Genomic DNA, 25346 nt, shown 5'->3' on the forward strand with positions numbered 1-25346 from the left:
TATGATTTTATTCTTATCAGGATAGGACACATGTCATTATCCTATTAATCCAAGAAGCCTATAAATAAAGGCTCGGAAGAAGGAGGAAGGGGTCGGGTCCAGAAATTGAGAGACCCAAAAATCCAGAAGAACAAAATTTGAGAATTCTAGAAATCTAGAATTCCAGAGAGAAATACATTCATCCCCCATCACCCAAACCTGAAGGTGAAGAGTAATAAGCACATCAAATCGTGTTGTTCTTCATCAAAATTCCATGGTGAGCAACAACAAGCACATTCAAAGCCGTGCCGTTCTTCATCAAATTCAACAAATTCTCTCTGAAGACGAAGAATAACAAGCACATCCAAAATCGTGCCATTCTTCAACAAATTCAACAAATCTCTCCTCTCTGAAGACGAAGAACAACAAGCACATCCAAAGACGTACCGTTCTTCCTCAAATTCAACAAAAGACAACAAGTACATCAAAATCGTGCCGTTATTTCTCCGTGATTCAACAAGTTTGACGAATCACCACATAACACTGTCCAAGATCAAGTTTCATCAGCCCTCAATCAAAAATCATCAGCGATCTTCTTCAAACTATAAATACTTAAAGAAGATTGTCAACAATCCGATTCAAGATTAAGCTCCAAAAGTCCTTGAATCCAACCAACAAATAAGATCGAATTAGATGATATTTTCTTTCTTTTGTAAAAAATATCTTAAACGATTGTACTCAAATTATTATAAATTAATAAAAATTTTCTTTACTCCCTGTTTTGTTCTTTATTTGTAGACTACAAAATTTATATATACATGGAGTACATAATATAGTCCTGAATTACATATCATTGATTCATCTCATGTCATGAGGTGCAGATTCATTCAGAATCTGAAGACTGTTTCGTACAATTTAAGTCAAATATTGTCTTTACTCAGTCTCTTTGAGCTAATATCAAACAAAACCAATTTTTACTTTAAAAGAAGAAAAAAAATGCGAAACCGATTCTATTATTCAACATCATAGCAAACACAGTGAAGGAGCAAAATTAAGAGCTTCTCATCACCATTATCAACCTTTGCTGATTCTTTTATTCTTTTCAATTCCCTTGTGTTTCCACAGACCAACAGACATTGCATGCACTCTCATACTGCATTTCCTCTCATTTCATTACCTCATGTACATTGAAAATCATACCAAAACAAAAAGGAAATCAAAGAAAATTAAACAAATTGTTTTCTCAATAACCAAAGTGTTTACCAAATTAATTATAAAAATCATTAATAATTCATAAGGATGAAGGATAAGAAGATAGGATAGCTCCAATATTGTTTGATGAAGTTGGTGCAATCTCTTCCTCACTTAGAGTAGGTCCTTCACCTTGGTCCCAAAACAGAAAACTAGGGCACTGTTGGGATTCAACCCAATATTCATTCAATTCCTGCTGTCTCTGTAAGCACTCCAAAGCCATCTCTCCTTCCTCATTCATACCACATGAAGACTGCACATGACTTTGCATTTCGATGGGCACCATATTTTCTATGTTGTCTATCAATGGTGGCAAATAATTACTACTGTCCATACCAGTTGTATAAGTTGTTGAAATGGGAAGAGATTGAACTTCTTGTTGGTTTAGATGCCAAGTACTTTCACAGTTCAATCCTGCCTGTTCATGAAAAAGTCCGGTTCTTCCATTATCGTCCCCATTAATCCCTTCAAGTACTGCACCAGTTTCAAACATGAATAAAGGGTAATTAGGAGAAGAAATCAATAGGGTTTCTTGAACTGGCATTGGCTTTGTTGCCAAATCTTGATTCAGAAAATCTTGTTGGCTCGCGACGACATAACCAGATGGGGAATGTTGATGATCATTATTTGTACAAGGAAGTGCAGTAGTAGTACTAGTAATGGTTGTCATTGAAGGTGCTGATGAAGACTTATGTATCTTCTTTTTGATCCATGAATTCCAATAGTTCTTTATTTCATTGTCTGTTCTCCCAGGAAGGTGGCTTGCTATGTGAGCCCATCTACAATTAAACCTCATGCATGTTAGAGCTATCTTAAAATATATAGTAATTTTAAATAAATAAACATATATATAATATATATACTCAAATTGATCAGGTACAGCTACTAGCAGTTTTATAAGCAATTACAGAACAAGTGGTTTGGATTTCATAAAGTACGTGTATATAATGAAAGAAGGTAAAGGGTGTGGCATATATATATATACTTCCTATACACGTAGTTTTAAATTAATCTCTCAATTTAAATGCAGGTGATACATGTATGTTTTATGTATACGGGCTACTTAATTTGATAGTGGAATTGCTTCTTGACACTAACTAAAATATATGCACATATATAGCATCTTCAATTAAACACTTACAATAACTTGATAATGAAGTTTTTAGGAAGCTTAATGAAAGACAATAGTGCTTGAAATTACTTAATTTCAAGACAATCCTCCTCAACCCTAGAACCCCCATTAGAGTTGTTGTTTCAAGTATTACAACACTACACATTACCCAAGACTTACATACGATCAAATTCCATGAATTAATATCCATATATATATATATATGTATATATATATCCTCAAATATTAAAGGAAATGATCAACTTGATTTTAAGCCACTACCCAAAACTAGTTAAATGAATGAATTAACCTGTTGCCTACAGCTCCATGAAGGCTGATAATCAACTTCTCTTCTTCAGGAGTAAACCTCCCTCTTCTAATATCAGGTCTCAAGTAGTTGATCCATCTCAAGCGACAACTCTTACCACATCTTTGAAGCCCTAAAAAAAAACCCAAAAAGAGAATTAACATTTTATAACTTGTATATATATGTGCATATATAGAAATATATATATATATATATATATATATAGAGAGAGAGAGAGAGAGAGAGGAGAGACCAGCTTTCTCAGGGACTTCACTCCAGCAACCATAGCCATGAGTGGTGATGTATCTGATGAGCTTTTCATCTTCTTCAGGTGACCAAAGGCCTCTCTTAACCTTCTGCTGATTGCAGCAAGAATGGTGACCCATAGAGCTCTTTAGTTAATTGGTTCTTGATCTTTGTAGCTAGCTCTCTTATGGTTGCAATTCTGATTGTGTATATATATGTATATATATGGAATTGAATATTGGTTGAGCAATCTCGCAAGATCACTGGTCTTTCTCTCCATGCTTTAGATGTGTTTTTGCAAGTACATGGAGCCGACATAAAGGGGCCCACATTTCCATCTAACCGTAAAATGACATCTCATCAATCGACTTATAATTTTCTACGTAGACTTGTACATGTAACCAACTTTACGTACCCAAACACCATCTCTGCCGGTTGTTACATAGACCTAGCTCTCTCTCTTTCTATGTGTTTCTGTGTGTGTGTGTGTGTGTGTGTGTGGAGGGTGAATGGACACTTCAAGAAAGCTGAAAATTTTGTGCTAACCATTTTTATTTCTGGGTTAGGATTGGGGTAAACAAAATTTTATTTTTTTTTCTGAAAAGATAAATAATAATAATACTAATAAAAGTACTTGGTGATCAAATGGAAACACTGTGATTGGTAACATATTTGCAGAATCCAGATAAGTTAGAAGTTCTTGAGGAGATCAATGAAAAAGTTTGAAGGTCATAATGGTGGTAAAGATCGATCCTATATATTGTATAAATGTGTTTTTCTGGGGTAATTAGAAAAGGTTCATAATATTTATGAGGTAAAAAAACTTGTATAAATAAATATAATGACCAGCCAGATACACAACCATGCAATACCAAGTTTTGTTATTCCCATGAAAGTGAGACGTGCATCCATTTTTAATTATCAAGAAGATGATCAAACGCAAAATTTAATTTTACTCCTCCAATTATAAATATCAAGGAGAAGGAAAAATTAATTAATTTTACTCGTCTAATAACATATTACCAACCCACTCTTTCAAAAGGTCAAACTATTAATCATTTACATTACACCATCTTACATTTATTAATATTTTTGAGACTGTTGCATCAAGTTCAAATATTTTGAATGCGTGAATCATATATATTAAATCTCTCCTCCTCCTCTTGGTTTCCAAATCAAACTACACATAGTGAAATGCTCTTATAAATCTAACACAGGGACTCCACACTAGTATATAGCTGACATCAATCAATCCATAGCTGACATCATTCAATCCATTTGGTTGTTCATCTTTAACATCTTCATGATTTTGACCCATATAAATTTCAAAAAAAAATGATTTTGACCCATATAGATGAATTTCAGACATTAATATTCAGGTTTTACATATTTTCTTCATTTTTTTTTTTTTTTTTTTTTCTGAATTGGTATTCACACACACATAGGGGTGGTAATTTGTGTTCGCGAATCATAATCGTGTCATGTTAAGAGTATTCTACTAAATAACTCAACCCAAACACGACCCGTTTATTCGTGTCAGGAATCCTCAATCGAACTGTTTATTAAACGAGTTACACGTGTAACCCGTTTAATGACCAATTTAGTAAAACAAAAAATTATATTATTTAAATTATTAATAATATTCGATCAAACAATAAATACTAAAAAAATATAAGTTTCAATCTACCCAAATTATTAAATACTCTCTGGTCTACAAAAGATTAAATTATAATACATGAGTTTAGATAATTATTTTGGAACCTAAATGTAAATTTATTTATGACATGTATAGTATTTAAACGGGTATAAACGGGTTGAACAACCTCAATCTAAATAAGACACGATTAATTAAACAAGTTAATCGTGCCAACCTGTTTAAGACCCGAACCCGTTTAAGGTCAATCTAAACCCTTTTAATTGGTGTCGTATTCTAGTCTTATTGACGGACCGTGTCAAACTTTGCCACCCTACGCACACATGCCTCTACCGAATTTGAACCTCTGATCTCCCTTTAAAAAGTAAGAATCTAGTACTGTTAAACCACTGATCTGTTAATATATATTCTTCAATTTAATAAACTAATTTTAGACTATGACACTAAACATAAAAATAAAATAAAAATAAAAATAAAAATGACCTTCTCTTTTTCTTAATTACATGTACTGCAAGTTAAATGATGCACCACTATTTTAGAAAAGCCAAGTTGAAATGAAAATTGATTAATCCATTCACAAGATCAACTGAATTTCGCATAGTTGCTTATACCGGCTCTCGTACCCTTAATTTCGTCGTTGGTTCGCGTAACTTTGAAGACTACAAAATCCAGTTGATATTACTATCTTGATCATTACCTAGAATGCAAAGAGGAATTATTTTGTTTTATTTTATTTTATAAATCCTCTCAACTCAATATAGTTCCCAATATAGACGAGCCATTAAAAGGTCATTACCTAGAGCTAGTCCCATATAAGGGTATGTAATATAAAATGGATGAGCTTTTACATGCCATATAAGGTACAAATCATGTATTGGAACTTGTTTATTGTGTCCCCAAGGGACTCACCACACTAGCTATAATGAGAACAGACCACAGTTTTACAATGATATGAGGTCCCAAAATAAATAAAGTTTGTTCTCTAACCTTTTCACACATGATGATCAAGAGTGCTAGGGAATTAATAAGTTTATGACACCTTTTATCTTTGGGCATCCTTCTATCACATGTGTATATGATAGACATTAATTTATTGTGTCCATAAATCAACACTACTACTTGAACTTTGTTACAAAAAAAATATAATAATAATAAATAAATAAATAAAATAATTTTAAAAATTAAAAAATGTACGTATTCGTTAGTATAGAGGTGGTTTTGTACATGGCTATATACGTACGTAGACAGAGATATATAGAGAGAGTGAAGTGTTGAGAGAGACAAGAACATTGTCTGTTCATTGATTTATATCATCCACCAAATTGATGTGAAGAGGAGTCACTTTTGCTTGGATGGATCGCAAGTTAACTTTGAAAGTAATACACAAATCATTTTTAAAAAGGACCCTTAGGAGGGAAATGAAAAGTGTGAATGATTGTACTTAACTTTAAGTGGGAGCAACAGAGAGGTACAATATTGGGCCTACCAATTAAGACCACTATTAATTATTAATTAATTAATTAGTGAGCTAGGAAAACATCGATATAATGTGAATTTTCCTTTTAAAGCATGGTTGGTTAGGTTACTTTGTCAAGGATGAATGTTTCCACTATTACACATTACCTTAATCTGTTCCTCATGATTCTCCTCATGCATGCTTTCTAATTTTCACTTTTTTTCTGTTGCATATCTACCTAGCTTAATTTGCCCTCTTATCTTCTCATCATAAGCTAGTACTAACCTTTTTCCTTTTTTAATTAGAATCTTAAAGACTCTAATATTCTTCAAATAAGTCTGGTCTTTAATCAACTATTGACTCGGGTCTTGATCTTCTTCATACTACTACAAGACTCTAATATTCTTCAAAACAGTTTGGTCTTTAATCAACTATTGACTCAGGTCTTGCTCTTCTTCATATTACTATAACGCAGTTTAGATCGATATGTGTTGAGTTGTGTCTGTGCATCAAAACAATACCATTTTGATATATAGTTCTGACAGAATGTTCTCCGGCATAGGAGGAGATCCTCTTCCTTGCTACCTAGTATATCTTGTTTATTCCAAATTTAGTAATCATTTCACCATTACTATTTTTATTTTATTTTTTTTGATCAAGAATTAATTCCTTCTCTTATGCTAACATATGGCAACATATATGTAACAAGTACTAGTACACACGCTACAAGGGAAGTGTGGAACAAGAAAAACCTATGGAGTCTGTAGAGTTCAGAACTAGTGTTTATCCACTACATAAAGAATGATTTCCATGCAAAAATTTTGCAACGAAATGAGAATTGTCGCCAATTCATTGGATGGAAATGCTTTATTGTATTTCCGGCTAATTAAATCAGTACTTCAGCTAGAAAATATTGGAAATGACATTTTTTGAATTATGCATCAATTGAAGCACAAGGCCATGAAAAAATGCTCACAAAGGTGAATAGGTGATAGTAATTACAAGGACCTAAATATTCATATTAGAATTTTGAAATCAAATGAACAAGATCAAAAGGGCTTTTTAATTGAGCATATATAAACTTTGAATTCCTTCATTAATATTACCTTAATTTACTGATATTAGGTTGGAATTTTTAAAACTTTTAAATTTATGGTATCTTGATCCAATTCATTAAATTTTCTTAGTTACCACAATTATTTTTTTTTTTTTGGCGACAAGTTACATGAGTTTGCAGGCCTCCGGCCCAAGAAGGAAAAAAAAAAACAACATTTTTGTTATTTTTGTTCTTCTTAAATGCATGTGTTTTTGGTTTCTGATAAGCAAAGAAAGCAAAACATAATATTTTTCCTGCATTACGCTATATTTGCAGTAAGTCAATGCTACAAATTATGAACCCACAAATATGAATTAAATAATATTTGGTCGAGTGGTATGCAAGTAGTAGTATTGTACGTGTAATGACGTTGTTTGTTTTAGAAGATAGAATATATTCCAGTTTGCTTTCTTCTGCTACTTTTACAACATCAAGTCAGGTCAGGTCCTTCTATACATGATCTTGATGGTTAAGAATAGAGACCACAATGATATCAACTTGATGGATGTGAATGAATAACAAGGTTTTCAAAACCTAGCTAGGCTGAAACTGGATTGAAAATTTGGATTCGATATGTGTGAGTGTGTGAGATATGTGTATTACTAGCTAGCTACTACATTATCAACTGGATATGTCTGTACTTATTTCATATAAAGAAAGAAACCAAAAAACGAATGTAGAAAGGCTAACAAACTAGTTTGTCTTTATAATATATGGAACCAACGTTTCTCTAATGTGGAAGATTGCAGATGATGATGAGAGGGTTAGGTAGGTTTGGGATTGATAAGTTGTTTTGTTGACTAAGCACTCCTTTAAATCAAGTCATCACTTTTAGGAGTGCCTTTGACAGATGGATTAATGGAAAAAGAAAGATAATATTATTTTTATATTAATATGTCCGACCATTTTCATGCTTGGATTCTTAGAGACGGCAAAGATAAGTGATGGATCACCATGCATTAATAAAATAAAAGAATTTTTTAGACTTGTAAAGACTTTGTGTGGAGGGAGAAAAAACAGAGAGATGAAAACGTTGTCTTACGTGTAATGTACGTAAAAATGAAGGGAAAAAAAAAGAAATTCTCACAAATGAATAATACTGATTATGTTCTGCTTTTAATAAGAACCCGACATCTATACAAAAGCATCATCAAATCACAATGGGACACGTGGCAATACACATGCCAACATCAAGCATACGTTTGCAAGAGGAAGACATGTTCAAACAGGCTCACATGCCAACATCAAGCACACCCCCAAAGCACAACAACAAAGGCCCAATGGTCATTCGGGCCACAGGAGAGATCCAGTTAAAACAAAAGAAAAGCCCAAAGAGGCCTCAAAAAACAATTAAATATGCAAGAGGAAGTCATGTTCAAACAGGCCCTTAAATTCAAAAATAACGAACCCTAATCAACAATCTAACAGCAACATAGAGAGGCCGTGATTATCAACAATCAGAAAACATCCTAACTACGCTTCAGGTGGTGCAGGTGTGGATTTGGAATGGTTGAGGTGTTGGTTGGTTGAGGTTAACGGTCTAGTGCTTCATAGTCCGACCTAAGCGTTTAAGATATTAGATGGTGTTAATGTCTTATACTCATTTTACTTTTCATCCGAATCTGATGTGGAATAAATCTCTAACATTTTTTTATCTCCAGAACTCATAACACCGTCATTGCAGCTCAAGTCATTTTGCCTACCCGGATGAAAGCCCAGATACCATCCGGAAGGGCACTGTAGAGGGAAAAAATCCCCCCTCCAGTAAGAATTGTCACGTCATTACACTACAAAATTATTCTAGGTACAGCAAGGGCCCAATTGGTGTCGAGCCCAAATTGGGAGAACCTAGTCTAGAGCAAGCCCAGACAAAGTCTTGGCTCCCATGTAGATCACAGACCCAAGCCACCCGGCCTACCTTCCAAGCCCGGACATCAACAGCCCAGAGCACCAAAGGTGAACTCCAAGCCCATTAGCTGATTCGTCTAGATCAGCCCACATTCAGCCCACTATTAATTAAAGGAAGACCAGTCCTGCTAGGCCAAGGAATCAACAAAGAGAGCAAGTCTGTGCAAGGAAAATCCTGTATGGAAATAATTGTAAAAAGGAAAGGATTGTAATTGTAAAGAATGTCATATTTAGAATGGATTAGAGGACAAGCCAGGCGAATCCTACCATAATTCCATCACCTTGTTTCTTATAAATTGAGGCTTAGACCTCTAATAAAATCATCTAGCATTATATACTTATTCTGAGTTTTTTTTTTTTGCTTATTCTGAGTTAGTTGTATTTTTCTGTTTATTTATTTAAATAGAGAGAAATTTTGCACCTACACTTTGGCGCCGTCTGTGGGAAACGTATAGAAAGATACTCCCACTTTTGTTTCAAATTGTTTTTGTTTCCATGATTTGGAATGTCGAACGGAGAATCGACGGCGACAGATCAATAGATGGAGTTGATGCAAAAGATGTGAGAAGAGTTCTTGCACTAATTCGAAGCGCTTCGTCAGGCGAATGAAACCAACGTAGCCCAGATTGCATTGCTTCAATAGCAAAACGTCACCCTTCAAACGGCCATGGCTCAGTTGACACCTCAGCCACCACCAGTTGACGGGGCTGCGCCTCCTCCCAACCAAAACGAGCCTTAGGTCAATGGGGTTCGGCTTAATGAAGTTCAGCCACCACCAGTTGATGAGGCTGCGCCTCTTCTTAACCAAAACGAGCCACAGGTCAATGGGGTTCGGCTTAATAAAGTTCGGCCCAACAAAGTTCAGCAAGACCAGAGGGCAAGGTCCGAGGTGGTAGCTTCGGACAATCTTCCTCGTCACACACAGGACGAACAGACCGAATCCAGCCGTAAACTTACGGTATAGTCCAATGGTGTTCCAGATGGTGCAGGAGTAAAGGAGGCCTTTAACGAGAAGAAACTCCTGAGAGTTCAAACGCCAGCAGAGATAGCCAGGGAACATAAGAACTCTCTCGTAAAGACTCCATTCACTGATGATGTGTACCTTGTTGATAGACCTAAGAAATTCACTATGCCTTCTTTTACCTAGTTTAATGGTACGGGAGATCCTTCTCAGCACCTAGATCACTACGCACAAAAGATGGCTCTAGACAATCACAATAATCCATGGATGTGCAAAGTTTTCCCTACCAGTCTAATGGGGGCTGCGCTGGAGTGCTTCAGGAATAGGCCACACAAATTTATTCCAGACTACGAAACTCTATGCACTATGTTCCTGGCGCAGTATTGCGGTAATAAGAAGCAAAAAAAGAGTATTGTTAGCCTTTTCACTATAAGGCAAAAGAAAGGCGAAACATTACAAGATTTCTTATCCAGATTTAACATGGAGGCTTCAAAAATAGCGGATTGCCATCCTGCTACCGTAATAAAAACGTTCAAACTTGCAATGATTCAGGGAACCAAGTTCCATACATTCTTAGTTAAGTATTTCCCTCCGGATATATAGACTCTCAATGTTAGAGCACAGATCTACATCCAGCTTAAGGAGAATGTGGCCCACCTAGCTCAACATGCCACCCTCGTCACGGTGAAGAACAAGCCTCAGGAAAGGGTTTCAAACTCAAAAAGTCGAAAAAGCCAGCACGCTTCGGCACCAGCCATTCAAATACCCGAAAAAAGGCAAAGAACAGATAAAAGGTTCACACCTCTTCGCACAACATTGGCTCAGCTATTCTAGGAGAATAAAATGAAGTTTGCAACCACTCAGCCAATATGGCAACCATTGGACAGAGAGACAAGACCAAGCACTGCGCCTACCACAGAGATTACGGGCATACAACTAATGATTGCAAATCCCTTAGGCGGCAGGTGAAAAATATGATACCCCTCGGATCCGAGACGCGGGTTGATCAGGCCCAGGCCCAAACCCGAGGGAATATCAAACAATTAAAGTACTTTAAAGCGAACACAGAATAGAAATTTAAGAATTTAAAAAAGAAACCAAAAGAATTATAAAATCCTCCAAACTGTAAATATTAATAATCCAATCCTTCTAAAACCTCCAAGGTTACAACTTGGGAATCCAACTAGTGGACCCCAAAATCAAACTCAAACTGAAACTGAATAACTGAAAGTAGAAATAATCCAAGACTAAAGCGTTAAGTGAAATCATACGTTGTCGGTGGAATAAATGAAAGCCTCTGCTTAACACGATCAAGCTTGAGACTGGAACTGTCCTATACCTGAAAAGAATAATAAAGGAGTGGGTCAGGCCCACGAGCAAGTTCTAATCTAACTGCAATCCATACAGTGTCCCGATACGCAGATACACCGTAGACACCTCACAATATCTATCTAGTCCATACATATAAATATATATCCACACTAAGGGACATTCACTGGATTACAGTAGGGGTCTCAACCTGAATAGAAGGCAACATGCAAAAACGCACCCAAAGGTGGGCATGAGTACCTAGACCTAATAGGGTACACCACAACCTATTGTAACCAGCTATGCATCCACTGCATATACGCACCCTAAGCAATGAGTCTGAGACTTAAGCTCATCTCATGGTACCATAACCATATATATAAAGTCCGTTCAAAACCAATGTATGTAGTTCAAATATTTATTGAACTGACATACAATAAATAAGCTAGTTAGTCACTCAACTTATTCAGTTGATATGACTTAACTATCATCCATTAATCCAGGAAGCCACTCAACTTAGTTGCAGTTGATTTGACTTAAACAGAATTAGGATTCAATATTTTTAAATCCATTCCTTTAATCCGTTAGGTTAGGTTTAGGCGTTTTGAGCTAAACCGTCCCTAGTATGTCACCGTCCCATACCGGTGCATACAATCCTCCATATCCATATAAATTACAACATACATATAACAGTTTAGTAATTTACAATCCAAAACTAATATCCAAATAATTGCAGAAAGAAGATTAACAATCTTCCAATTAAAATCCAATATTAATCCATGTAATTGCATCAAAGAATTTAATATTCTAACAATTAACATCCAAGGCACGCATGGTTCCAATCTAATATAAAAACCTTATCATGCATTTAAAACAAGTTTTAAATAACATACTGGATCCCATTAAATTGCTAAAATTTAATTAAGCAATTAAACCGTCTTCCATCCGTTAACAGCGTAGAAAATTTATCAATTTTATACTGTTTGTCCCATGGATCAACTTAAATCAATTCAAGGTTTTAATCACACCCTAAATTAACTATTTAATCCCTCTATGAAGTTCTATTAAATTTCTGAAATTTAATCAAGCCATTCAGTTCCTTTCTTCTGTTAATAGCATGCACAGTTGTATATTTTTACACTGCTTCATCCTTTATCACAGAGACTTAAATCATGCAACAAGAGGTTTAAACCCTCTATGAAGTCCCTACAACCCATCAGAACCATCCAAATGCTCAAATAGTGTCAAAAGTATCAAACAGTGCCGTAGAAACCAATTTCAGAACGTACAAAAGGTTGGAGCCTGCTCTTAAAATGAAAGAGCAGGCTCTTTCTCACTTGGAGCCGGCTCTTGCTGAAGGAGAGCCGTCTCTCTCCCCCTTGAGAGCCTCCAGTTCAGTCTCTGCTTCGTTTCAATCTGTCTGCTCATTCTCTGATCAACTCCTATCCCTCTGTTGGTTTCTTAAACTGATATTAAGCATCTTATTAACACCTAGGAACATCCCAAAGGTTTGATAACAACCATTAGAATCAATTACAGAGATTAAATTTGCTACCGAACTAACATGCGTTAGGAACAAATCTGAAACTATTTGCACGAATTGAAACGGAACAAATTGCAACACATATTTAAAACAGAATAATAACAACCCTATGAGTTTTATATAACCCCAGTAGTGTTCCTATATTTTGTTTACATTAGTTGTAATAAAAAACAGAGACTAAAGTTACAACAGAAACAACATGCTTAAAGGACAGAAAACTAGAACGAGACTTGCATGCACTGTAATAGATTTGTTTTCAACACTACAGATCATCAATATAGCATATGTTAAATAGGTAAATTCCAGTTACTGATTGATTAAACCCTAGAGATTATCTAGGTGCACAGAACACGAGCCAAAGAGAAGGAGAAAGAAAAGAACTTGCCTGTGATTTCAGTTATGAAATCCCGGCGTCGTCTTTAAGTTTCCGGCAACTACTAACTTCCTTCAAGCCTCCTATGGGTGTGATTTAATCCACCACAACCCTCCTTTGATCCTCTCTGTTCTTGTCCTTGGTAGCTCTTACGATTGCCTCTGTTCTCTCAACTCTCTCTCTGTTATATTTAATTTTTACTGTGACGTGAATAGGGTTCTCCAAACCCTTAATAAAACTCATACACGTATATATATATAAGCCCTTAGAAAACCCTAATTAAACTAGAGCTAATGCAGAAACCCTAATTAAACTAGAGTCGGCCCATAAACTTAAGTCACATACACGTTAGATACTTATATGACGGCTCCAAGAAAAACCCTAACTGAAAACATATTTAAAACCTTAGTTAACGTATTTACATAATTAACCTATTCAAATTTAACAATTACCAAATAATTCAATTAAAGTCACAAAATGCAAATAATCACAAATAAATCAACTAAAACAATTAAATGCAAATAATAAACATAAATAAACAATTAACAAACAAAAATACACTCAAATAATTTATTAAAAAATACCAGGACTATCCTTTTTTAAATTAGGGGTATTACAGAAAACATGATACTGAGAGGTGAATTGGCAGACTACCTTATAACAAAGGAGTATGTGAGACCTCGGGAGGTCAATCCTCGAAAAGTCGAAGGTAATCAAGTGAAGGTCATCCATGCAATACATGGAAAATCGGAGGATGATCAAGAGTCAGAAGAGGTTTATAGGTCCTAATTGAGAATAACCCATAAGTTAAGGAGGTTATCCTCAGTAAACGCATCGCTTCGGGAAACGTCAATATCGGGTTCGGCGATAGAGATCTATCCAAAGTTCAAATCCCCCACGAGGATCCATTGGTCATCAGTCTCTAGGTGGCGAATTGCATGATTAAGAGGGTTTTGATAGACCCGGGTAACAGTGCCAATATCATCACAAAGGCGGTCTTTGAGCAGCTAGAGATTCTGTCCTCGTCAATTCGGCCCACCTCCAGCCCATTAATGGGGTTTTACGGTACAAAGATGGACCCCTTGGGGTAATTGACCTATTGGTAACCGCTGCAAATAGGACACTGAAGGAGAACTTTGTTTTAACGGAGATCCACCCTTCCTATAATCTCATTATGGGAAAAGGCTAGATCCACTGAATGAACGGGATTCCATCTACCCTTCATCAAATGATGCGATGCTTGTCTCCAGATGGTAGAGAAGTTATTGACCTAAGGGGAGATCAAGTAGTTGCCAAAGAGTGCTACATGTTGACACAGAATGAGGCAAAAAAAGGTAACAAAACAGTCCCAACCAATCACACCTCCTAAGAGCATGTCCAAATAGCAATTACAGAATCCTCTGCCCAAGTACTTAAGAGTAGAGGATGAGGCCGAAGCTGAAAAGCCTATCTAGGAGTCTCTAAAGGCTGTTAAAGTAATCCTCGGCGATCCTTAGAAAATCACCTACATAGGTTCTTCCCCCACAGCCGAAGAAAAGAAAGCATTAATTGATGTCATTTGACGAAACGCAAATGCATTTGCTTAGGAGTATTCAGACATGGTAGGAATCAATCCTTCGGTCTCATGCCACAGCCTGAAGGTGGATCCGGCATATAAACCAGTCAAGTAGAAGTACAGAAGTTTCGCTCCAGAGCGCAACCAAATTATAGCTGAAGAAGTAAGCAAGTTGCCTCAAGCAAGCTTCATCCGAGAAGTGTACTACCCACAATTGCTCTCCAACGTGGTGGTAGTTCAGAAGAAGAACGGAAAATGGAAGGTATGCATAGATTTTACCAATCTCAACAAAGTCTGCCCTAAAGACAGCTTTTCATTACCCAAGATTGATCAGATGGTTGATGCCACTACTGGTTTTGAGAGGCTCACATTTCTTAATGCGTATTCTGGCTACAACCAAATCCCTATGAATCCGGAGGATGAAGAGAAGACTGCTTTCATAACAGAGAAGGGCACCTACTGTTACAGAGTTATGCCCTTCGGGCTCAAGAATGCTGGAGCAACTTACCAGCACCTTGTTAACAAGATCTTCGACGAGATGTTGGGAAAGACGGTCGAGGCCTATATTAACAATATGGTGGTCAAAAATGTGAAGAAGGAAGAACATCCTAGGCACCTCTAAGAGGTCTTTGACACTTTAAGAAAATATGGCATGAAGCTAAATCATTTGAAGTGCTCATTTGCAGTTTCTTCGGGACAGTTCCTCGGCCATACTGTAAACAAAAAGGGAATTGAGGTGAGTCCGACTCAGGCTCAAGCCCTTATACAAAATCAAAAACCAAAAACCAGCAGGGAAGTACAAGTTTTAACCGGTCGAATCGCAGCTCTCAGCCGATTCATCTCTCGATTGTCTGATAAGTGCAAACCTTTCTTTGATGCAATAAGGTCCAAAAACAAAGACATATGGGGACCTCAACAGCTGGCTGCTCTCAATCAACTAAAATGCTACATGGCGAAACCCTTGATTCTGTCAGCTCCAAAGCCTGGTGAGACTCTTATCATGTACTTAGCCATCTCCAGCATAGCCACGAGTGCAGTGTTGATTAGAGAAGAAGGTAAGAATTAGTATCCAATCTTCTACACTAGCAAGACAATGACATATGCAGAAACGCGGTATAACAAAGCAGAGAAGATCATACTAGCATTGGTATATGCAAAAAGGAAACTTCGACACTACTTTGAGTCGCACAACATCAAAGTTCTTACCAACTACCCCATGCGAGTCATTCTTTCTAAACCGGATTTATCCAGAAGAAAAACTAAATGGGCAATCAAGCTCAGTTCCTTTAATATATCCTACGAACCGAAGGTGTCGCACAAAGGGCAAACACTAGCTGATTTCCTCTTGGAGTATGAAAGTAAGCTCGAGGAGCCAGGCCCTTCTGAGCCACAATGGGAGCTTCGGGTGGATGGTTCCTTGAACTTAATTAGTGTCGGGGCAGGTGTAATACCCCTAATTTCAAAAGGATAGTCCTGGTATTTAATTTATTGTTTTAATTAAAAATTTATGTTTTAATTGATTTTTTTTTATTATTATTTAATTGTTTTTGAATTATTTGGCTTACTTGACTTATTTGTATTATTTGAATTAATTCCTTTGGTTACTTGTTTTCTTGGATTTAATAAATTGTTGAATTCTTAGACTTATTTAACTTACATTAAGTGCTGAATTTTTATGACTGGATTTATTATCTGTTTAATTGTTAATACTGCTTTAATTGTTTTATTTAATTTTTGTTGATTTTTAATTGATTTATTTGTAATTGGTTTTATTTAAGTAATTTGGTTTAAATTAGAATTGTGTTTTTCTATATTTTCACGTATTAGCCGACATAAGTTATAATTTAGGTTATTCTTGGGCCGATTAAGTGTTGCATTAGGGCTCACATTATACAAGGATTAGGGTTGGATTATTAAGCCTATAAAAATACATGTACGAGTTCTACCTAGGGTTTTAAAACAAAACCCATATACGTAGTAAAAATATAGAGAGCAACAGTTGTGGTTTTGGGAAAACAAAGAGTGGAAACTTGAGAGCTTACAGAGAAGGATTAAGGAGAGAAGCTAGGGTTGTGGATTTCAACTAAGACTAAACCAAGAGTGACAGAGGTGGAACAACAGTCGGAAACTTCGTCAGAAAATTCAGGAGACGACAGTTTAGAGTTTTAAAATCTGAAACTTAAGGCAAGTTCTGTTCTGCTCTATCTCTTTAATCTGTATTCTGTGCACGCTTAGTAAGATTCCAGGAATTAAACTAAGAATTAAATACATCTTTTAAGCATGTTTAATAAGTGTTTAAATTCATGAAATTGAAATTCTGTTGATAGTTGTTTTAAAAGTTCAACTTTGTTTTAAAAATTCAATCTGTAACCTTGATGCCATTATGTAACAACTTGTGTTTAATTTCAAGTTTTGATTGTATATCTTTGTCTTATGATAAATCTGGAACTGGAATGGACCTTAAAACATGTAATTAAAAGTACTAAAGAGGACTGGTAATTGCAGAAATCGGAGGAGACAATGATAAAACGGACGGAGGCTGCTAAGAGAAGGGAGAACAGGCTCCCAAAACTCTTAGAGCCGGCTCCTAGAAGGATGGAGCCGGCTCTTGGTCTTATGGATCCGGCTCTAGGAAGAAAAAAAAAGAGCAGGCTCCAAAATCTTAAAGCCTGCTCTCTCATAAAAGGCACAGAAACTGAGTTTTAAGGGTCGTTTGGTTGAAACTGGTTTTTCTAGGACTGTTTAAAAGCTACTGAATGTTGTAATTAAATGTTTAGGACTTATAAAAATGTTGGATAACAAGCTTACAAGTAGGTATTGAGGATGGAATTAACTTTGGTTTAAACAGAGAACCGTAGGAGGATGATTGGAGAATTAATCTTCTATTGTTTACTATTTTTGGAATTTTAATTTCTCTGCAAAGTCTTAAACTGCTATTCATGTTTTTGTTGTGATACAAGCATATAGTAGTATAATTAGGTGTATACATGGATGGAATTAACGGATGGTTTAAACTGGATATAGATTGCATCAGTTATGGTATTGTTTGGTGAAGTAAATTGCTTACTTTTGCTTTATCAATTTAATGGACTGTAATGAGGATTCTAAGTCTTATATTGGATGCATAAATTGGTTATATACATGTTAAACTGCACTTATGCATATCTTAGGAATGGTTGATAAATACCTATTACTATTTTTATCAATTTATGGAGTTTATGGAGAATTTTAAATGCTATGGTTGATTCTAGCTATTTAGATTATTGGAGCATGATATTTAGGTTTTGTAATGATTACCTAATGATGTTATATATGCATGAATTTATATTGATTCATATTTTGGGGGATGGTTGTTGCGTACATTGTATTGAATTTTGTAACTATGCTATATAAAGGATTGTATGTACCGGTATGGGACGGTGACATACTAGGTATGGGACGGTGACATACTAGGTATGGAACTAGTTAAAACACTAAATTCTACCTAACTTGGATTAAGGTATGGATTAACCATTTAGGTTAAGTCTATCTCCTATTTGTGTTATATCAATTGAGAATTGAATGACCTACTTGGTTTCAGGATGGATGCGTTATACATTATATCAGACTACTACAAAGATGGATGGTACTTTGTATTAGGAGGAGTACGGATTTTATATATCTATTATATAGTACCGTGGTATGAGCTTGAGTCTCAGGACCATGGTTAGGGCGCGTATATCGCCTAGGATGGATAACTGGATATAGGTGTTGTTCCCTGGTAGGTCTAGGTATTCATGCCCACCTTAAGGTGCGTATTCGCATGTTGCTTTCTATTCAGGCTGAGACAAACCTATTAGACTAGCGAGTGTCCTATAGTGTGTACTATATACTTATATGGACTACTTTAGATATTGTTGAGTCTTCCTATGATGTATTTGCGTATCGGATTATTGTTTGGATTGTAATAGATCAGGACTTGCATGTGGGCCTGACCCACTCTTTGTTTTTCAGGTGTTCGTCAGTTCCAGGGTTAGAGCTTGGACGTGCAGAGCAGATACAGATATTCATTCCTTCGACTATGTAGGAATCTTCTTTATGTTAGCTTTAGACTTTCTTTCTATTATTTTAGTTTCGGTTTGAGAATCTTTAATAAGGGGTCCAATGGATGGATTCCAAAGTTGTAAACCTATGGAGGTTGGATTTAACAATTTTCAATAATCATATTATTTAAAGGATTTTCAATTAACATTCTCTCAGCTTATTATTATTATTATTATTATTATTATTATTATTATTATTATTTATTTCATCTTGTATTCTATGTTCAATTACATATTAATTGTTTGATATCCCTCGGGTTTGGGCCTGGGCCTGATCAACCCGTGTCTCGGATTCGAGGGGTATCACAGCAGGAGTCGTTATCACAACTCCCAAAGGCTCCAAGCTGTAGCAATCAATCCGGCTGACTTTTCCTGCTACTAACAATGAGGCAGAATATGAGGCCCTACTCGTAGGACTCCGGTTAGAAAACCAGCTAGTTTTTAGTGATTCTTAACTTATTGTGAATCAGGTAACAAGCCAGTATTAGCCCAAGAAGGATAGAATAAAAGCATACAGAGAGGCTGTGGATAGTGCCTCACGAGGGTTCGATCAGATCAAATTCCGTCAGATACCTCGCGAGGAGAATTCCGAAGCAGATTAGTTGGCTGCAGCAGTATCTTCTTCGGATGAAGATCTGGTCTAGTTCGTACTAATTGACATCCTGGATAAACCAAGTATAAGCCCTCGGTAGGAAATAATGGTGATCCCAGATGTCCCACGTGAACCATGCTGGAAGGATCCATTGGAAGTTTACCTTAAAGAGGGACCCTTCTGAACCAGAAGACCGAGGCACGGAAACTCAGGCTCACCACAGCTAAATATGCTATCATCAATAATTAATTATACCGAAAGTCATTCTCAGGTCCTTACCGGAAATGTTTAAGTCCCACTAAGACTCTCACGATTCTGAAGCAGATTCATGACGGGGATTGTGGCAATCACTCTGGAGATAGATCCTTGGTACATAAAGTTCTGACTCAAGGTTATTTCGGCCTTACTTGGCTCGGAATGCTGAAGAGTATGCCAGAAGATATGATAAGTGCCAGCGATATGGTCCAATGAAACATCAACCCACCGAAGATTTGCACGCGATGGCGAATCCATGGCCTTTTGCTCAATGGGGGATTGATATGGTTGGTCCTTTGCCCAAAACTGTGGAGAAAAAGGAATACGTGTTGCTAGCCACATATTACTTCACTAAATGGGTTGAAGTCAAAGCTTACTCAAGCGTGACTCATGAACAAGTGAAGAGTTTTCTATGGAACAACATAATCTGTCGATTTGGGGTGCCGAATGTTATTACGATAGACAATAGCCCAAATTTAGATAACCGAAGCACAAGAAAGTTCTTTGTCGAGCATGGGATTAGACAGAAGTTGGTTGTAGTTAGCCATCCTCAGGGAAATGGGCAGGCAGAAATAACTAACCGGACCATTTTCAGCTGCTTGAAGAAAAAGTTGGAAAAGCTCAAATCAAAATGGTACGAAAATCTACCTCGAGTACTTTGGACATATCGAACCACCCCCCGAAGGCCAACAGAAGAAAGCTCTTTTGCCATGGTTTATGGGTCAAAGGCTGTCATCCACACGGAATCGGTAGTTCCGACTCTTCGGACCCACTTGGTGCTCGAAGGTAACAATGATCAGCAGCTCGAACATAGCCTCAATCTCTTAGAAGAAAAAAGGGATGTCGCGATAATTAGGCTCGCTTTGTACCAGCAACAGTTGCGTAACAATTACAATAAGCGAGTCAGGTTCAGACGTTTTGTGGAAGGAGATTGGGTGTTGAAACAGGAAACAGCCCACGTAAAAAAGTTACAACCCAATGGATCGGACCTTACAGAGTCACAGAAGTAGTAGGGAAAGGAGCTTACCGATTGGCGGAAGCTGATGGGTGTCCAATTGCATGTCCATAGAATGCAATACACTTCAAAATGTACTATCATTAGATGATATAGTTTGTTTACTTTCTATTTACAGACAATATACGTCTATTTTTTATCCAAGTATGGCTGTTTCTAGCCCATATAATAAAAGTTTCTTGAGTTATACACATCTTTGCTCCTTTAGTAGTGTGGGGTATTACTTCTTGTTATTTCCCTTTTGTCGTAATAGAGGGCAATACATGTACCCTACTATTAATATTGCAATAAAAATAACAAGAAAGATATACCCTACTGTTGATATTACGACAAAAGAAAGATATTACCACAAAGCAAACAAAATAAATAATTTTTTGGCTTTTTGGTGGTACTTACAAGTCCTTTTTCATACAAAAGTACAAATATGTACCTTACTATTGATATTACAAGTCCTTTTTCAATGGACACTCAGGCTCTACCTAACTCATGAACCCAAAGGTGCTTTACAGTTTTTCTTTCGTTTTTGGACACAAACCACAAATATGTGTAGCTCGGAGCACTTATCTATTGCGGTCCCACATCGAAAAAAAACTGTTTATATACGTACCTTTCTATAGGGAAATATTAAAGTATTTAGGTGCATTGCAAAGAGGGCCCGTTGGTAACAGTAATGACCTAGCCCAAGTTGTGTTCAAAGCCCTAGTACCAACGGGCATTCTTTGCAATAATTTTTATTTTTTCTAAAAAAACCAGATTTTTGGCCCATATATCCTTTGTCTCACATCAAATAGGAGTACAAGAGGTATATAGTAAATATATAGTTAGTAAGCTACATTTGGTTGTCACGAAGAGAGTCTCTATGAAGGAAAGTCTCCCAAAACAAATGTATGGGGGACTTCTCAGTCACAGTTACTCTCTTTCTTGACCTCATATTATTTTTGAATCTTCGGCCAGCTTGGCATACTTGATGAGTTTTCCAGATTAGACTCACAGCCGAGGAACACATCGCTTCGGACCCCAAAAGTCCAGCTCAGTATAGTTCCTCTCGGGCTCACAGCCGAGGAACACTTCGCGTCGGACCCCAAGAGTCCAGCTCAGTACAGTTCCTCTCGGGCTCACAGCCGAGAAACACTTCGCGTCGGACCCCAAGAGTCTAGCTCAGTACAGTTCCTCTCGGGCTCACAGCCGAGAAACAGTTCGCGTCGGACCCCCAAGAGTCCAGCTCAGTACAGTTCCTCTCGGACTCATAGCCGAAGAACACTTCGCTTTAGACCCCAAGTGTCCAGCTTAGTACAGTTCCTTTCGGGCTCACAACCAAGGAACACCTAACTTTGGACCCTAAGAGTCCAGCTCAGTATAGTTCCTTTCTCGCTCATAGCCAAAGAATACAACTCCTAGAACCCCAAGAGTCCGGCGCAACACAACTCCTCCCAAGCTCATGACCGAGGGGCATATTGCTTCGGACAACGGGAATCCAGTGTAATACAACTCTTCTCAGGCTCCTAGCCAAAGAGTGTACCACCTCGGACGATTCAAGTTCGAGGTTGGGCCAAAAAGTGCTACTTCGAACGATTTAAGTCCGAAGCTGTGCCAGTAAGGTATAAGACCAACCGAGGGCAAAAGTTCTCTATGGCAACACGCCCACAGATCCTTGTTTAATGGGCTAAAGGTGTATAATTTGTGGAAAGTTTCATCCCAAATCGAAATAATACAAGGAAAGCAATTATTGATATATCTATGCCTTATAAATCAGTGGCAAGAATGGCTCCCTTGATGGTTAGAATGCTAGATGAAGAAACCATCCTCAGATATTAGTTAAACAGTCAAAGGGATTCCCTTCCTATCATTTGTCCTGTTTTTGCTTCGGACCACAAAAGGTCTAAAGCTCTCAAGCAATAAGCCTTCCTCCCTGAGGATAAGAGCATATTATTACAATATAATCGTGTAAAAACCAGAGGCATTCATAAACAGGAAAAAGACTTCAGAATAAATTTAGTCATTGTATTCTAAAATTATGGTTTCTACATTCATTCTTTCAAAATAAAAAAATAAAAAAAGCAATTACAAAACTTTACCTCCTTTTTGGATCAAAGGGAGTAGAGTCAAAGGCATCCACCACATTCGAACTAGTGGGTAGAGGAGTTGGCTGGTCAGAAGATGGAGGAGCTGGCAAGCTTGAAGCTGGAAGATCCTCTGGATGAGCCTTCAACATTTCAGCAAAGAGCACCTCAGCTTCTTGGGCCTTTGGACCCTCGGCATAAGGGTAGGACACTTCCATGTCAGCATCAAAGGTTTCTGGATCCTTTGCTTTGTGTAATATCCCTAATTTTAAAAGGATAGTCTCGGTATTTATTTATTTGTTTTAATTGTATTTTTTAATTATTTAATTAATTATTTGACTAATTGTTTATGTGTTTAATTGAATTAGGTATTACTTGATTATTTGATTATGTGCCTATGTATTATTTGTATTTGTCTATGTGTTAATTGTTTAATTAGATTATGTGCTTAAATGGTGTTTTGATTAATTGTAAATTAAATATTTTTTTTCTTTTATTATTTTATTTTATTTTTCTTTTATGGTTATAGTTAGTAATAATGGGCCAACCAATTGGGTCCCATGGACTACTTGGATAGGAGGTTGGATGTGTATGAATTATTAGATATCATAGGAATCTTTAGCCACTTCCTATAACAAATATAGAAGTTGAACTAAACAGGAGTGATAGTTGGTGGGAAGGATCGACATTGATTTGGAATTTCAATTTTCCATATGGAATCCGAGTGGTGGATTGAGAAAGATAGCTTGAGGACATAAATTTGAGTGATGCTTATTTTAGAACTTCATAGTAGTTATATAATTCAGTGATAGTGGTGTTATAGCATGTGAATGTCCATAGTAGTGGTATATTGGAGTTAAGTGGAGCCCTTATAGTGAGGTTGCGTCTATTTGGAATATGGGGATATTTTTCGCTCACAGTTTCCAAGCATAATGGAAGAAAGTAAGAGCGAATTCCGAGGACGGAATTCCTTTTATTAGGGAGGGAAAATGTAATACCCCTAATTTTAAAAGGATAGTCTCGGTATTTATTTATTTATTTTAATTGTATTTTGTAATTATTTAATTAATTATTTGACTAATTGCTTATGTGTTTAATTGAATTAGGTATTATTTGATTATTTGATTATGTGTCTATGTATTATTTGTATTTGTCTATGTGTTAATTGTTTAATTGGATTATGTGCTTAAATGGTGTTTTGATTAATTGTAAATTAAATATTTTCTTTTCTTTTATTATTTTATTTTATTTTTCTTTTATGGTTATGGTTAGTAGTAATGGGCCAACCAATTGGGTCCCATGGACTACTTGGATAGGAGGTTGGATGTGTATGAATTATTACCCATGGATAATGTATGTGTATATATAGATATATATTATATACATATATAAAAAGGAAAGTAATTTATTAATAATGCAGTAACTTTAGTATTAATAAATAATCTGATGTATATATTTTATATATTTATATAATAAGGATATACATATATTTTATACGTAACATGTTTTAAGTTACCTTTTTAATATTATGATAACTTTAGTATAAATAAATAATCTGATGTATATATTTTATTTATTTAATGAGGATATAGATAGATTATATACGTAATATGTTTTAAGTTACCTTTTAATATTATGGTAACTTTAGTATTAATAAATAATCTAATGTATATATTTTATTTAATTAATAAGGATATACATAGATTATATACGTAACATATTTTATGTTACCTTTTTAATATTTTCATTTTTTTATTTTTCTTTATTAAGTTGATTTAGATTGGGAAAAGGAATAGGGTTATTATTTAGCCTATAAATACACAACTATAGGTTGAAAAATGAGTGAAAATATATCACGTAATATATTCTATAGAGAAAGAGTTAGAGAGAGAAAGAGAAAGAGGAAGGAAGGAGGAGAAAACCCTGTAGAGAGAAGATCAAGGAAGAAGAAGTTTAACTTTCGATTCGAAAGTTTAAGACAAGTTCTTCTTCTATCTCTTTCCCTTTGATTCGTGTTTCTGTACATGCCTAGGAAATTTCATGATTTATTAAACACATAAAAATAAATAATTATGCATGTTTAATTGGGTTAGAACATAGGTTTTATGAAATTGGTTCATATCTGTTCTTGTGTTATGAATTGATAAAATGCATGATTTTGATTTGATTTCTTATGTGAATTTTTACATGTTTAAATTATGTATTTTTCATATCTGTAGAATGATGGAACGTAGAAACATGCCTAGGATTCCTGAACATTAAATAGGGACTAGGTTTGGGTTTTAATACATTTAAATAGACTTAATCATAATGATGCTTGCTATTTGAATATTTTAAACAAACGAATGGATTTAATCTTTTAAAATATTTTAGCAATTGAGATTAAATGTGTAGGATGAATTGGATATAGAGAATCCTTATTTAACGGTATAATAAAATATCATCATGCATAAGATTCAGTTTGTGTAGGACATATGATATAGGAAGTTTAAAGAAATAATAAGTCATTCCTATTATGTGATAACTTGATATCATATTTATCATAGTTATTTATGGAATGTTTGATGTATTTCCTTAATTGTTACATCAATTGT

At 35.9% G+C, this 25346-nt stretch overlaps 1 protein-coding gene across 1 annotated transcript; it reads right to left on the reverse strand.

Moving 5' to 3' along the window:
- Nucleotides 1-974: 974 nt before the first annotated feature.
- LOC132283675 (transcription factor MYB24-like) lies at nucleotides 975-3107 on the reverse strand. Its single transcript, XM_059785673.1, has 3 exons — nucleotides 2902-3107; nucleotides 2652-2781; nucleotides 975-2009 (listed from the first exon to the last, which is right to left on the reverse strand). The coding sequence occupies exons 1-3, from the start codon at nucleotides 3032-3034 to the stop codon at nucleotides 1271-1273; spliced, it is 1002 nt and encodes a 333-aa protein (XP_059641656.1). The 5' UTR covers nucleotides 3035-3107; the 3' UTR covers nucleotides 975-1270.
- Between the last annotated feature and the right edge of the window lie 22239 nt (nucleotides 3108-25346).

The sequence above is a fragment of the Cornus florida genome, unplaced genomic scaffold (genome assembly GCF_030987335.1).
Source record: "Cornus florida cultivar Cherokee Brave unplaced genomic scaffold, ASM3098733v1 CherokeeBrave_3.0.0_Hap2_Chr11, whole genome shotgun sequence".
Taxonomy (NCBI): domain Eukaryota; kingdom Viridiplantae; phylum Streptophyta; class Magnoliopsida; order Cornales; family Cornaceae; genus Cornus; species Cornus florida.